The sequence below is a fragment of the Trichechus manatus genome, unplaced genomic scaffold, assembly GCF_000243295.1.
Source record: "Trichechus manatus latirostris isolate Lorelei unplaced genomic scaffold, TriManLat1.0 scaffold00027, whole genome shotgun sequence".
Lineage (NCBI taxonomy): Eukaryota > Metazoa > Chordata > Mammalia > Sirenia > Trichechidae > Trichechus > Trichechus manatus.
In genome coordinates, this window is record NW_004443963.1 from 6,551,722 (window position 1) to 6,564,634 (window position 12,913).

The window sequence follows — 12,913 nt, forward strand, 5'->3', positions numbered from 1 at the left end:
GAAAATCAGCAAGTTTCTCTTCATTTTTCTGCATGAAATACAATTCTAAACTAGTATTTCCATTTTATATATTTATTAAGTACATATACAAAGAAACTTATTTCTCTACTCCAGAAATACAAAAAACGCTCAAGGAACATGTCTGAGCTCTTAATGAAATAAGCTCGATGCTGAGGTGCCTGTGACTCTCCTGGCTCTCTCGTCGGAGCCGATGATGGAAGGTGGCAGGGGTGGGGAGTGAGGGTCACAGAAGCCACAGCTCAATTCAGTGTGGGCAGGACAGGAGAGTGATGTTGTATTTTTTAGAATAAGCATTTGCAAGGCTGAACCACAGTTTGTGAAATTAAATCAAAAAAGGTTTAAAACTTTGCTTATCTGTTACAAATTAATGTGATGACTAGATTCCTGGATAGTTGTAGCACTTCTGGCTGCTAGCCCCATTAGCTCTCAAAGGGAAGAGCAAACGGCTCTTTTAAATTCACTGCCAATCAAATCTGGATTCACATGCTTGTAACACATGAAACTTTCTTTTTTTAAAAATGTTTTCCCATACAAAAATTTATACATACACTGTTATGTGACTCTAATTGCTCTCCCCACACTGTGACAGCACACTCCTCCTTTCCACACGATTCCCCATGTCCATTCAACCAGCTCCTAACCCTCTCTGCCTTCCCATCTCACCTCTGGACAGAAGCTGCCCGTTTAGTCTCTTGTATCTACTTGAGCTGAGAGGCACACTCCTCACGAGTGTCAACTTAAGTGCCACAGTCCAGTCCAATCCCTGTCTGAAGAGTTGGCCTCAGAAACTGTTTTACTTCTGGGCTGATAGAGAATCCAGGGACCATGCTTCCGGGGTTCCTCCAGTCTTAGTCAGACCCTTAAGTCTGGTCTTTTTACTAGAATTTGAGTTCTGTACCCCACCTTTCTCCTGCTCTGTCAGGGATTCTCTGTTCTGTTTCCTATCAGGGCGGTCACTGGTGGTAGCCGGGCACCATCCAGTTCTTCTGGTCTCAGGCTGATGAAGTCTCTTGGGCTAATACTTTCCCTGTGTCTTTGGTGTTCTTCATTCCCCTTTACTCCAGGTGGTTGGGACCATTTGATGCATCTTAGATGGCCGCCTGCAAGCTTTTAAGACCCTAGATGCCACTCACCAAGGCAGGATGCAGAACATTTTCTTAATAAGCTTTGTTACGCCAGTTGACATAGATATCTCCTGAAAGCATGGTCCCCAGACCCCTACACCTGCTACTCTGTCTCTCAAAGTGTTTGATTATATTCAGGAAACTTCTTAGCTTTGGTTTAGTCCAGTTGTGCTGACTTCCCCTGTAGTGTGTGCTGTCCTTCCCTTCACCTGAGATAATTCTTATCTACTATCTAGTCAGTAAATAACCCTCACCCTCCCTCCCCACCCTCGTAACCATCAAAGAATGTTTTCTTCTGTGATGAAACTTGAATATTAACAAAAGGAGACCCTAAGGACAGGGATGTGGATGCAGGGAAGTGCCCCTGCTGAGGTGTTACTCTGTTACTTAGCCTGTAATGTATGGACAGGACTGTGGGCTCCATACAGGCCAGGAACTGCAGAAATCATCACTTTTATACAGTGATCACCAGTATTCAAAAATGTCGGCAGCTGAGGGGAGGGTGCTGCTCCCTGGTGGTCAACGGAATGGACAGGAGCTCTGTGCAACCCTCTGCAGTCAGCAGCCCTCCCCAGCTCCCAGAGAGAGTGATGCAGCAGGAGGCAAAATGCACCCAAGATCCACGTCAGAGTGCAGCATTACCTCTGAACCATGTCTGCAGCGGAGGATAATAAGCTGTCTGTGCTTTTGGAAAACATCTCTGCTCCCTTCTTAAAAAAGTTAATCTGAAAGATACAATTAGGATATTCTGAAAATCATAGAAAGGTGATCAATGAATTCATTCAATATGAGACTGACAGCTAGGGGTGGCCGACACTGGCCGATGGGCCCCTCCTCACCTACAGCTCACCCTCACCCTCCTCACCTCCATCTCCACCATAGCCTCCACTACACTGAGTGACGTGACAGTTACTCCCAATGTCCCGACTGCAACTATAAGATGCTTGTGTAAAATGGGGCTAGTGATAGTGATACCCAGTTCTCTTGTTGAAAGGCTGTAAGTATCAGGAATGACATATAAGTTCTTGGTGCATACTAGGTGGCTCAATCATTACTGCTGATATGTAAGTATTTTTGTTATTATCAGCTTTTTACCTGTGTGAATTTTACACAGTATAGTAAGTTTTCTTGAGGGCAAAGATAAGGTCTTATTCACCTTTGTATCTCCAGGTGCTAAATGAGTGTGTGACAAATGATGGATTTATGCACAGCACCAGCAAGAAACTGACAAGCCCTAGATGTAGTGCAGCATGAGGCTTTCAAAGAAACAACCCTACCCTGAAGACTTACCATCCAACTGACCTCACTCACCTAGCCACACGGGGCTCAGAACACAGGCTAAATGGATGGTGACTTAGCTGAGATACTGCACAGGGAAAACTGGGCTAGTGAGAGACCCTTAAAGGCCTTTTCCAACCCTGACATCAAATTACAGGGGATTATGTACGTAAAGGAGCCCTGGTGGCACAGTGGTTAAGAGCGCCACTGCTAACCAAAAGGTCGGCAGTTCGAATCCACCAGCTGCTCCTTAGAAACGCTACAGGGCAGTTCTACTCTGTCCCGTAAGGTTGCTATGAGTCAGAATCAACTCAATGGCAAGGGATTTGGTTTTTTGTTGTTTTGATGTATATAAAAAGAAGCCATGGTCGCACAGTGGTTAAAGCTCTTGGCTACTAACCAAAAGGTGGGTGGTTCAAACCCACCAGCCATCCTGCGGGAGAAAGATGTGGCAGTCTGCTTCTGTAAAGATGTACAGCCTTGGAAACCCTATGGGGCAGTTCTACTCTGTGCTATAGGGTTGGTATGAGTCGGAATCAACTTGATGGCAATGGGTGTGTACATAAAGGATGTGGCATGGCCCAAGCACTATGGAGGATCTTGACACAGGGGAGCCCTCCTTTTCTCCAACATTCTGTGATGATTTCTCTGCCCAGGGAAGCATGGCCTCTAGGAGACCTGAGGCCTATACAGTTTGAAAATGAAACTGCAGTTACAGGTTTTTAGGTACAAATAGAAGGAATTCTTTACTTCCTGTGATTCCTGTGTATTCCGTTCCCAGAAAGTTTGGGTCCTCTGACAAACCATTAAGGGCAGGGGTATGGGAAAGAGAGGAAGAAAGACATTTCTGTGCATTGCCGACATCCGCAATCATTCCACCCTGAAAAGCTCAAGTTTCCATTTCTTCTTATGGCCATGGCTTTAAAAAAATCAGAATACTGGGTATGAACTGCTCCATTTTATAACCTGAGTGTTGAGAGGTAACAGTTGCAAGCCCAAGTCATGAAAAGAGCGAGAAAACGTTGAGCCTGGATGTGGGGATTCTCTTACGTGTTACCCCAGCTCATCCCTCTAATGGGGAAGTAGGCCTTGCCCTGGGTTGTGGGTACAGAAATCTACCTTTTGCTCCAAGGAGGCTAGTACAGTTGTGATATCCTTGTATCTGTTCTCCAGACACCCTGGGGAAGGATGTGCACCAATGTCCTTCGTTTTCACAGTATAAAAACAGATGGTGACTATGATTCTCCTAATACAAGAAGTCCCTGGGTGGTGCAAACGGTTAACGCACTCAGCTGTTAACTGAAAGGTTGGAAGAGAATCTGGTGATCTACTTCCTGAGGAGCACAGTTCTATTTTGACACACATGGGGTAGCCATGAGTTGGAGTCGACTCAATGGCAACTGGTTTTTTACTGCAAGGTAATACGTGCAGGGAGATGTTCCAGCCCCATGATCTTGGAATCATACATAAATCATAAATACCAGTCTGTTAAATGGGCATTTTGCATTCTAAAGGCACAACATCATGGTGGCTTCTACTCTCCCCTCCCCTCCCTGAACTCCTTTGGAATTTACACTCTAAATCCATGCCTACTGTTCTGTAAGCTCCTAGGGCAGGGGTTCACGTAACCCCTGAAAGAACATCTGATGAATGAATGAATGGAAGAGAAGGATACGATATTGGCTTCTACAGCCACATTCCACAGTACTTATCCTGATTATACAACACGAGACTCATTTTTGTGTTCTCATAAACCTGAACACAGATTATGACACCTTCAGTTTGTTTGCAGGCAGGAGGACTGAATCATGATTTAACTGAAAACCTGTTTAACAAGGGTCAGAATAGGCAGAAACAGAGTCAATACACCTCCACAAAAGTGAGTGGTACTGAGAAGCCTGATTCACTGGAATTTCATTCAAAGACCCAGTGTGCCTCAATGAACACTAGGAAGTACAACGGTCATATAACTATCAGGTAACAATATTGAAAGGGCAATAAACGACTGATTTAAAAGGCCTGACTGGATTGAAGGAGAGCGAATTCTTCTGAATCAGATATCTAAGATTCATGGTGTTGAACAACAAACTTGTCTAACAGAAAGAACTATAGTTTTCATTAGGATTAAGAAATCTGTAGGGTAAGGGACTATTTGGTTTTGTGTCTTGAAAACTGGATGTTTTTCATGTGAAAAATAGAATAGGCCTTTCTCAGTCCTTGAAAATGGTGCTGACACCCAGCAATGACAGTGTGCTCTGTTCTAGTTTCCTAGGCACAGGCGCTGTTTATGCTCCTGAACCCAGAGTCTCCCCTCTCCCCGGTGGTCAGCAACAGTCACTTGAGAAGTCCAGGCTGGGAAAAGGGGTGTCTTCCTTGCCTGTGGAATACAGTGAAACCAGCTAGTATCAAGCCATGCTGGTGCCATCCTTATGGCCCTGTGAGGACCCTCGTCTAACCAACCAAGCTCCCCAAGCCCATCAGGCCTGGAGCAGTTCATCTTTCTCTGACATTAAGTCAGGACCCTGCCTCTGCCTGTGATCTAGAACTGACCTCCCTGGCACTGGGCCCTTTACCTGAGCAGGGATTACATGCTCCAAAGACAAAACCAAAACCAAGCCTGTTGCCATCCAGTCGATTCTGATTCACAGCAACCTCACAGGACAGACTAGAACTGCCCCGTAGGATTTCCAAGGCTGTACTCTTTACAGAAGCAGACTGCTACATCTTTCTCCCTCACAGTGGCTGGTGGGTTTGAACCACTGATCTTTCGGTTAGCAGCCAAGCGCTTAACCACTGCGCCACCATGGCTTGCTCTAAAGACAAGGACTGTCAATCGTGGGAGAAGAGAAATGGCAGAGAGTACTGAAGAGAACAAAGGGAACACTGGTATTCTCTGATGAAGTGCGAACACTTAACAAAGCTTAACAGAAGAGAAAGTGAGTGCAACAGAGTGAGTGAGGGCACACCTGTGGGCACTAATGCCCAGTGGGAGGAAACAGGAAGGCTCCCAAGGATTGGCTCAGGACTGAAGCTCACAGCTGGACAGTGCTCGTTTGTGGTTTTCCTTGCTTTAACCCAGCTCCACTTAGGTGACACAGAAAAATGATATTGTTCTACTTAAATTTTCTGTCTGAAGGCGTAAGTTAACTTCAGTATCCTCACTATTCAACAGTGTAACAAACATTAAGAAAGCAGACAATTGAGCTTTGGTTCTAAAAGCTCCTGTCTTGTCTCTCTTTTCCCTGAATGAAACTGATGTGTTTTTTGAAACATACGTATTTTACAAAATGTACTATAAAAGTGGAGCCCCTGGTGGCGCAGTGGTTAAGAGCTTGGCTGCTAACCAAAAGGTCCGCAGTTTGAATCTACCAGCCGCTCCTTGGAAACCCTATAGGGCAGTTCTATTCTGTCCTATCAGGTTGCTGTAAGTTGGAATGGACTCGACAGCAACGGGTTTGGTGTTCTGGTATTATAAAAGTAACAGATGTTCTCATGTGGAGGCTTTTTCAAGGCGGATGATTTTTTTCTTATCAGCATTTTGCTTCCTCACATCCCTTTGTGTTCCTAGATCAACTGAAAGAAGATGCCCAGTGCATTTTTCATATGCAAAAGTGAAGTTCTGGAGTAAGTGTAAGTGGAGCCAATGCAGGGCAGGCAGGGATGGAGGGTGATGAGGTAGTGCCATTAGCCTCACAGTCATATGCATTTTTCTGCCCGCCATGCTGCTAAGCCCCCATTCTTAAACTGAGGCCTCCCTTAAGATAAATATCCAGCAGACCGCCTAATAGGGGGAAAGAAGCCAAATAAATACTCTGAGAACTGAGAAGCCATCAAGAAGCAGTGGCCACATTTCCCCACACTCCAGATATAAAGGTGCTAGAAATTACTTCAACAAAGTAACATCTGAAAAGAACTCAGCTGAGGTTGGTTCTTACAATGGAGAGTGGCAGAGGCATGTACAAAATCCAAGGTATGAGCCTCGCTGCAGCAACCTGAACAGTAAGCTTCTTCTAAGAAAACTGGGCCAGGCCTGCCTTTCATTTGGATCAAAGACAAAGGGCCGTGCAGGCTCCTCCCTCAGGGAGGCTTGGGATCAAGGCCATCACTTCCTGAACGTACAGCCTAATGAGCCCAGCTAAAGATGATCCAGCTCAACTGGCAGCTCTCCTAGTCTTGAACCTCAGAATGTTCCCAGGGAGGGGGTGCACGTGTGCTGCTTCTGATGATGGTGCTTCAGTTTCTCCTAAGTGATACCTCAGCAGAACATCTGGCTCAGCCCTTATCTCTACCTGTCCGTGGGCAAAGCCCAGCATGGGCTCCATCATGGCCACCCGCTTTCGGTACTGCAGCGCGTTGAGGGCACAGTAGTACTGAAGTGATGAGAGGTGCTGCTTCCGCCGCGCACCTGCTACCTCTTTCACAACCTCAGCCTTCACCTAGTTGGTAAAAAGCAAAAGGAAAACTTCAAGTTGTCTAATGTATGAGATAATTCCGTAAAGAGCGTGCAACTTCAAAATATGCTTGCTTATTTATTATAACCATTTTCATGACAAATATAATAAAACACAGGTAAGGTTCCCCCTCCATTTTTTAAAAAAAAAACCAAATGAAAGTACTAGAGTTAAAAAAAAAAAAGTATCAAGGTAATAACATTTCATGACTGGGAGGCTGCAATGAAGTAAAGCCAATACTTTCTGCTTGCAGAACTACAACGTGTTACTGTCCTTTAGGAAAACAACATGGCAAAAAAAAAAAAAAAGCAGTATGCATAAAAAGTCGGCAGTGTTTTGGTTCACTCAAAAGACTGTATTACAAGAAAATAATTAGCCTAAAAAATTCATGGAATAGAAGTAAAAAGTATATACATGAAAATACTAAACATTATCTAGAGTAGCAAAGAAAACCAAGAAAGCATGGTTTAGAGAATCAGAGTCAACTCCAAAGACATGGAGCTCCAGTGACCCACGTGCCACATGAGTCAGTTAACCATCTGAGGTACCAAGTGCACATTAAAATCATTTTATGATAACACCAAGTAGGGTTTAATAAACCAGTTTGGAAAGCTAGAATAGAGACGTGGAAGTCTGGTTATGAGATGCAGAATAAATAATAAATAAAGACCATGTATAGAGACAAAAAATCATCAAACACCCTTAATGCCATGGATTCACAACAGAAGACACAAAAGGAGCTTAAGTAAATGAAGTAGAAAGTAAAATGCAAGGTATTTTTACCTTTTCATTCTCCTTTTTTTTAGGAAGCCTGCTATATTTTGCCATTGAGAGGTCATGCTCTAAAAATAAAGTTACATTTTAGCACCCAGACAGGTTGAAAGGCAAGAACATTCATTTAGCTTCTCCTCCCAACCCCAAACACGTTGTTGTCGTTGTTGCTGGTTGTCATTTAGTCGATTCTGACTCATGGTGACCCCATGTCCCTGGGTGGTGGAAATTGTTAAGTGCTGGACTAACTGAAAGGTCAGCGGTTCAAACCCACCTAGAGGCACCTTGGAAGACAGGCCTGGTGATCTACTTCCAAAAGGTCACAGCCTTGAAAACCCTATGGAGCAGTTCTACTCTGCACATATGGGGTCATCATGAGTCACCCCCCACTAAACCCACACACACATTAAACCCATAGTGTATCAAGAATAAAGAAGAAGCCTACCATTGCTGGCAAGTCCAAAAAGATCCTTTAAAGTGCTTACTTCTGAAAAGAGAAAAGGAAACATATTAGATCAAAAACAAATAAAACATGCCAACCCAGAGCTCTGTGCTTTCCAAAGAAAATAAAAGGATATGTATGGAGGAGGAAAGGCCTGCCAACACGTCCCCCCTGAGATCCTCTGCTCTCCTGGGGCCCGGGCCTAGTGCCTGGGAATCCTGGTCTCACTGGAATTGCACCCCAACTCACTGACCATGGAGCCTTTTCTCTCTGATACTGCTTGGGATTTGTGAAAAAGCAGGCACTCCAGAGTGAGGGCTAGACTGTCTGGTGGCCAGGCACTTTTCATGGAGACCAAAGAATAGACTTAAGTTCTGACTCTTCAGCCCCAAAGTAGAGTATCTTAATACACCTTTCCTCAGAATGCCCTGATCACACCCAGTTTCTAGAAATTTCCTGTCCCTGCCGTTTTAACATCTGACTTATTAAAGTTATTACTGACAAGAAATATGGGGTCTCATTTTAATGAAAACATCTGGAGCAATCTAGCGTACTATACTTGCACCAAGTCAACAGCAGTAACTATTACCCAATATGGGTGCTACACCCAAAATACACAAAGATAGTTAACGAACTCCAAGACGAAGAAAAGTTTTTTAAAAGGAAATGTAAGCAATGACTGTCCAAGATCAAAAACTTAAAAGACACGGACACTTAAGAGAAAACATTACTTTCTGTAATTCTAAAACAATCCACTTTTATTTTGTCAAACAAAACAAAGTGTTTCACATCATCTATGTTGTTTTTCCATTTGCCTCATTAACTGACACCAGTTTTTACATTTCTCTTTACATTTTTCTTACTCTCCCTGACATTAGGCTGACATTTCTCCTTTTGCATTTTTTCTCTCTCTCATCTTTTTCTTCCTGTTGGAGCAGAGTTTTAGGTTTTTCTCCCTATCAATTTTCCACAGCTTCCTTATTATCTCCTGGGTTCTCTTCACTCAGCCTGGGGAACTTGCACTACTGGGTAAATGATGAAAAAGGCAGGCAAGTGTAAGATAAAACATCCCTGCCTAAGCACAGGGGATGCCAGCTTCTAATTTGGTTCTGAGGTTGACTTCGGTATGATTTAGCTCAAACACTTCAAATTTACATCTTGGTGTCATCGGAAAAGGATAATTCGATTAACTTTCTCACAGATATTAAGAAGTTTCTCTTTTTGCTATTAATAAACAGTTTTACTCCTCCTTAAAAAAACAATCATCATCCGGAGCAAACAGTACTAATAGCTGAGTCATACTGGACTGAGGAAGGCCACCATCATTAACACAGTTGGGGCACACTCAATCCTACATTCGACTCGCACAGGCAAACCTGAAAGACACAAATCTGACAACAAAGGTCTTAGGGGATTATTTTATTTCTAACAGACTTGGGATTTGTTTTAAAAGTGAGATCCTCACACATTTCTAATGATTTTGCTTGGAGAAGATATCTTTGAACCACATTTCTAACAATTTCATTTAAAGAAAGTATTATTTAAAAATGCACCCACTGAGGCTTTCAGTTAGTATTGCCTACCCAGCCCGACCACGTTGGGCAGGTTTGCCTTTGTATGTAATCATCCATTAGCAGCACTTAAAAGTCCTGCTGAATTAAGGTTCTCTTTACACAGCTGATTGATCTAGTATTTAGTCTTTATTTATTAAGTTTCAGCGTTGTCAACACTGCCCTTGGGTAAAGTTTATACATTCTATCACTGCCCCCTAGAGCCTCTGGTGACATGATCACAGGGAATCTCAAAGTGAGGAAATGTATCTTCATCTTTAAGATTTGCCCTTAGACTTATTGTATCTTTTCCACCTTCGAAAGAAAATTTAAGGTGACATTTTTAAAGAGAAAGTACTATACTGAACAGCTCTATTAGTATTCAGGTTTAGACTTTGCTTTTTTTTTTTTTGATCTACAATTCTTTATATCAGTGTTCTTCTGGAAAATATAATTCTTCAATTTTCTAGCAATTAATATTCTCATTAAAATGAGAAAGAACAAAAGGACTAGGGAATTTAGATTCCCTTTTCTAACGTTCCAGTAAGAATATTCGTTTTTTTATATTCATTTTTTTACTACCTCAATTTCTAAGATATATGCAATTATTTTAAAGTTTTAAGAACCTAAGTTAGTCCAAAAGACCAACTAAGCTCTTTGAACTAGTCACAGATACCCTCACTCACTAAATGTCAGCTTCACGAGAACAGGGATCCTGTCTGCCTCATTCTCAGCTGCATCCCCAGAGCCCGGCACAGATAAAAGGATGGCCCCTATCCTGCCCTCTCCTCTCCAAGCCTCCCATTTGACATTCCAAACCACTCGGGGTTTCCAAAGTACACTGTACCTTCACACACGTTCCCTAACCTGTAATATAAGCCTTACCATCTTTGTCAACTTGGTAAGCATGTATTCACGTCCCAGACCCCAGCTCAGAGACCACCTTCTCCATGAAGCCTTCCCCGGCACTCTAACCCTCAAAGGGTGATCATGCCTTTCTGTGTGAGATTTCTATTCCTGTATATCTTGTCTTGCTACCCTCATCACACAATATTACAATTACTTGTTTCTGTGTCTGTCTTCTTATTAGCCTGTGATCTCCTTGAGGTGAAGCAGGAACACAGTGGGGATTCAATAAAAGTTTGCTGAACTGAACTACTCAAAGAAAAGGCATTTCACAATAATTCGCAGGTTTAAAATCAATGCAGTAACAATTATTCTTATATGAACTAAACAATATTTTGGAGGTAACTGGCACTTAGCTCACTTTACCTGTGAGATCTTTTTCTCGAAACTGTATAATGTGTAGAACCATTGTGTCTGCCAACTGTTTAGCCAGCTCTGTATGGAGAACATTAAGCTGAAAGAAAGAGAAACCTATTGAAGAAAATTACATACATTATTGCTGACACCATCTTATTTCACCAAGGATCACACTGAACACTTTTGTGTGGTTAAAAGCTCAGTCACATTTCCTTAGCAAATAAATACACTTCATAAAGCAGTAAACGATATAGGTCTAGAGGTATTAAAAACTAAATACAAGGTTCTAATTGACTGGGTATCAGACAAGCCCATGTTTACTCGGTTTAGTGTGCAAACTCTGGCTCTGTGTTCTCAATCTCAGTCACATCCAGCCTGGAGAATCAGAATGCTTTTACGCACTTACTGCCAGTGCTCAATACAGGTGACCACTTCACCAGGGCCACTGTGAGCTTTCAGGCTCTCAGAGAGGGCGGAAGTCACACTTAAAAGACAGGCCTGCTGGGAACCTACAAACCCTAAGACCACAGCCGGCTGTGGGCTTGTGTGTAACTCTGGAGAAAGAACACTCCCGGCTGAAACAACTCAGCCAGATTTCAGGCCTCTCTGCTCTTTAGAAAAGGACCTTTCGCAAAACAAGGTGACTATATGCAATTTGATCCTCCTCATGGATAATTTTAACAGCTGTTGATTCTTTATTCCCTTCTAAAAAGGCTTACTGAAGCCTGTCTTTATACGTAGTCTATGAGGAATAAAAATTATTATCACTACCAACACTACCATTTCTGAGCACTTTCTGTGTGCCAGCTCTGTATCATTTAGTTCTCACCCACTCTGTGAGTTAGGTATTATTATCTGCAATTTATAGATGCGATACCCATTATTTCATTTAAATATTTTTAGCAGTCCAATTAAGTGAGCTTTCCTATGACTGCCATTTACAGATAAACAAATCAAAATTCAGGCAGATTAAGCGGCTTTCTAATGGTATGCACTTCAGGAGTGACAAGCTGCCCAGCTACTCATTTTTTTCCTAAGCATCAAGGGGTTTGTGTCATTAACTTTTTGCGTTGGGGCTTGTAAGATGTATGGGACAATCACTTTTAAGCACAGCACTTTCACTGAAGAGTGGAAAGAGCGTGGTCCACCTCTCAAAGCTTCAGGATCATAATTTGCAAAATGGAGGTAACACCATCTTCCTTGTATGGCTACCGTGAAGACAAAATAGTAAAGTCTACAGAAAACTCTCGGAATAGAGTGCCTGACATATACTTGGCGTTCAATAAATGCAATCTGTAATGACAATGACTTCCTGTCTCAGATGCATTATAAGGAAGTGATCCAGAAACCTTACTTCTGAAGAAATCACGAAGGTTACAAATCTCTGTATGTCTTATAACATGGAAGATCTGACTCCCAGGTATTCTATAAATATAACCTACAGCCACACAAGTCTCTACTTTTAGTTGTTGTTGTTTTTAAATTTCTTTTATTTTTTCCCATACAAAAATTTATACATACATTGTTATGTGACTCTAATTACTCTCCCCATACTGTGACAGCCCACTCCTCCTTTCCACACCTGATTCCCCATATCCATTCAACCAGCTCCTAACCCTCTCTGCCTTCCCATCTCATCTCCGGACAGAAACTGTCAGTTTAGTCTCTTGTATCTACTTGAGCTAAGAGGCACACTCCTCCCAAGTATCACTTTATGTGCCACAGTCCAATCCAATCCCTGTCTGAAGAGTTGGCCTCGGAAACTGTTTTAGTTCCGGGCTGACAAAGAATCCAGGGGCCATGCTTTCCGGAGTTCCTCCAGTCTCCGTCAAACCATTATGTCTGGTCTTCTTACTAGAATTTGAGTTCTGCACCCCACCTTTCTCCTACTCCAACTGGGACTCTCTGTTGTGTTCCCTGTTAGGGCAGTCATTGGTGGTAGCCAGGCACCATCTAGTTCTTCTGGTCTCAGGCTGATGAAGTCTCTGGTTTATGTGGCCCTTTCTGTCTCTT

At 42.7% G+C, this 12,913-nt stretch overlaps 1 protein-coding gene across 1 annotated transcript in view; it reads right to left on the reverse strand.

The window, feature by feature from the left end:
* Nucleotides 1-12,913, reverse strand: part of APPL2 (adaptor protein, phosphotyrosine interacting with PH domain and leucine zipper 2) — a 66,077-nt gene that overhangs the window by 12,621 nt on the left and 40,543 nt on the right. Inside the window, exons 5-9 of the mRNA XM_023729002.1 lie at nt 10,910-10,997; nt 8,091-8,132; nt 7,658-7,716; nt 6,713-6,859; nt 1,788-1,870 (exon numbers count right to left, since the gene is read on the reverse strand). Coding sequence (XP_023584770.1) covers nt 1,788-1,870; nt 6,713-6,859; nt 7,658-7,716; nt 8,091-8,132; nt 10,910-10,997 — 419 coding nt within the window. The remainder of the gene's footprint in view (nt 1-1,787; nt 1,871-6,712; nt 6,860-7,657; nt 7,717-8,090; nt 8,133-10,909; nt 10,998-12,913) is intronic.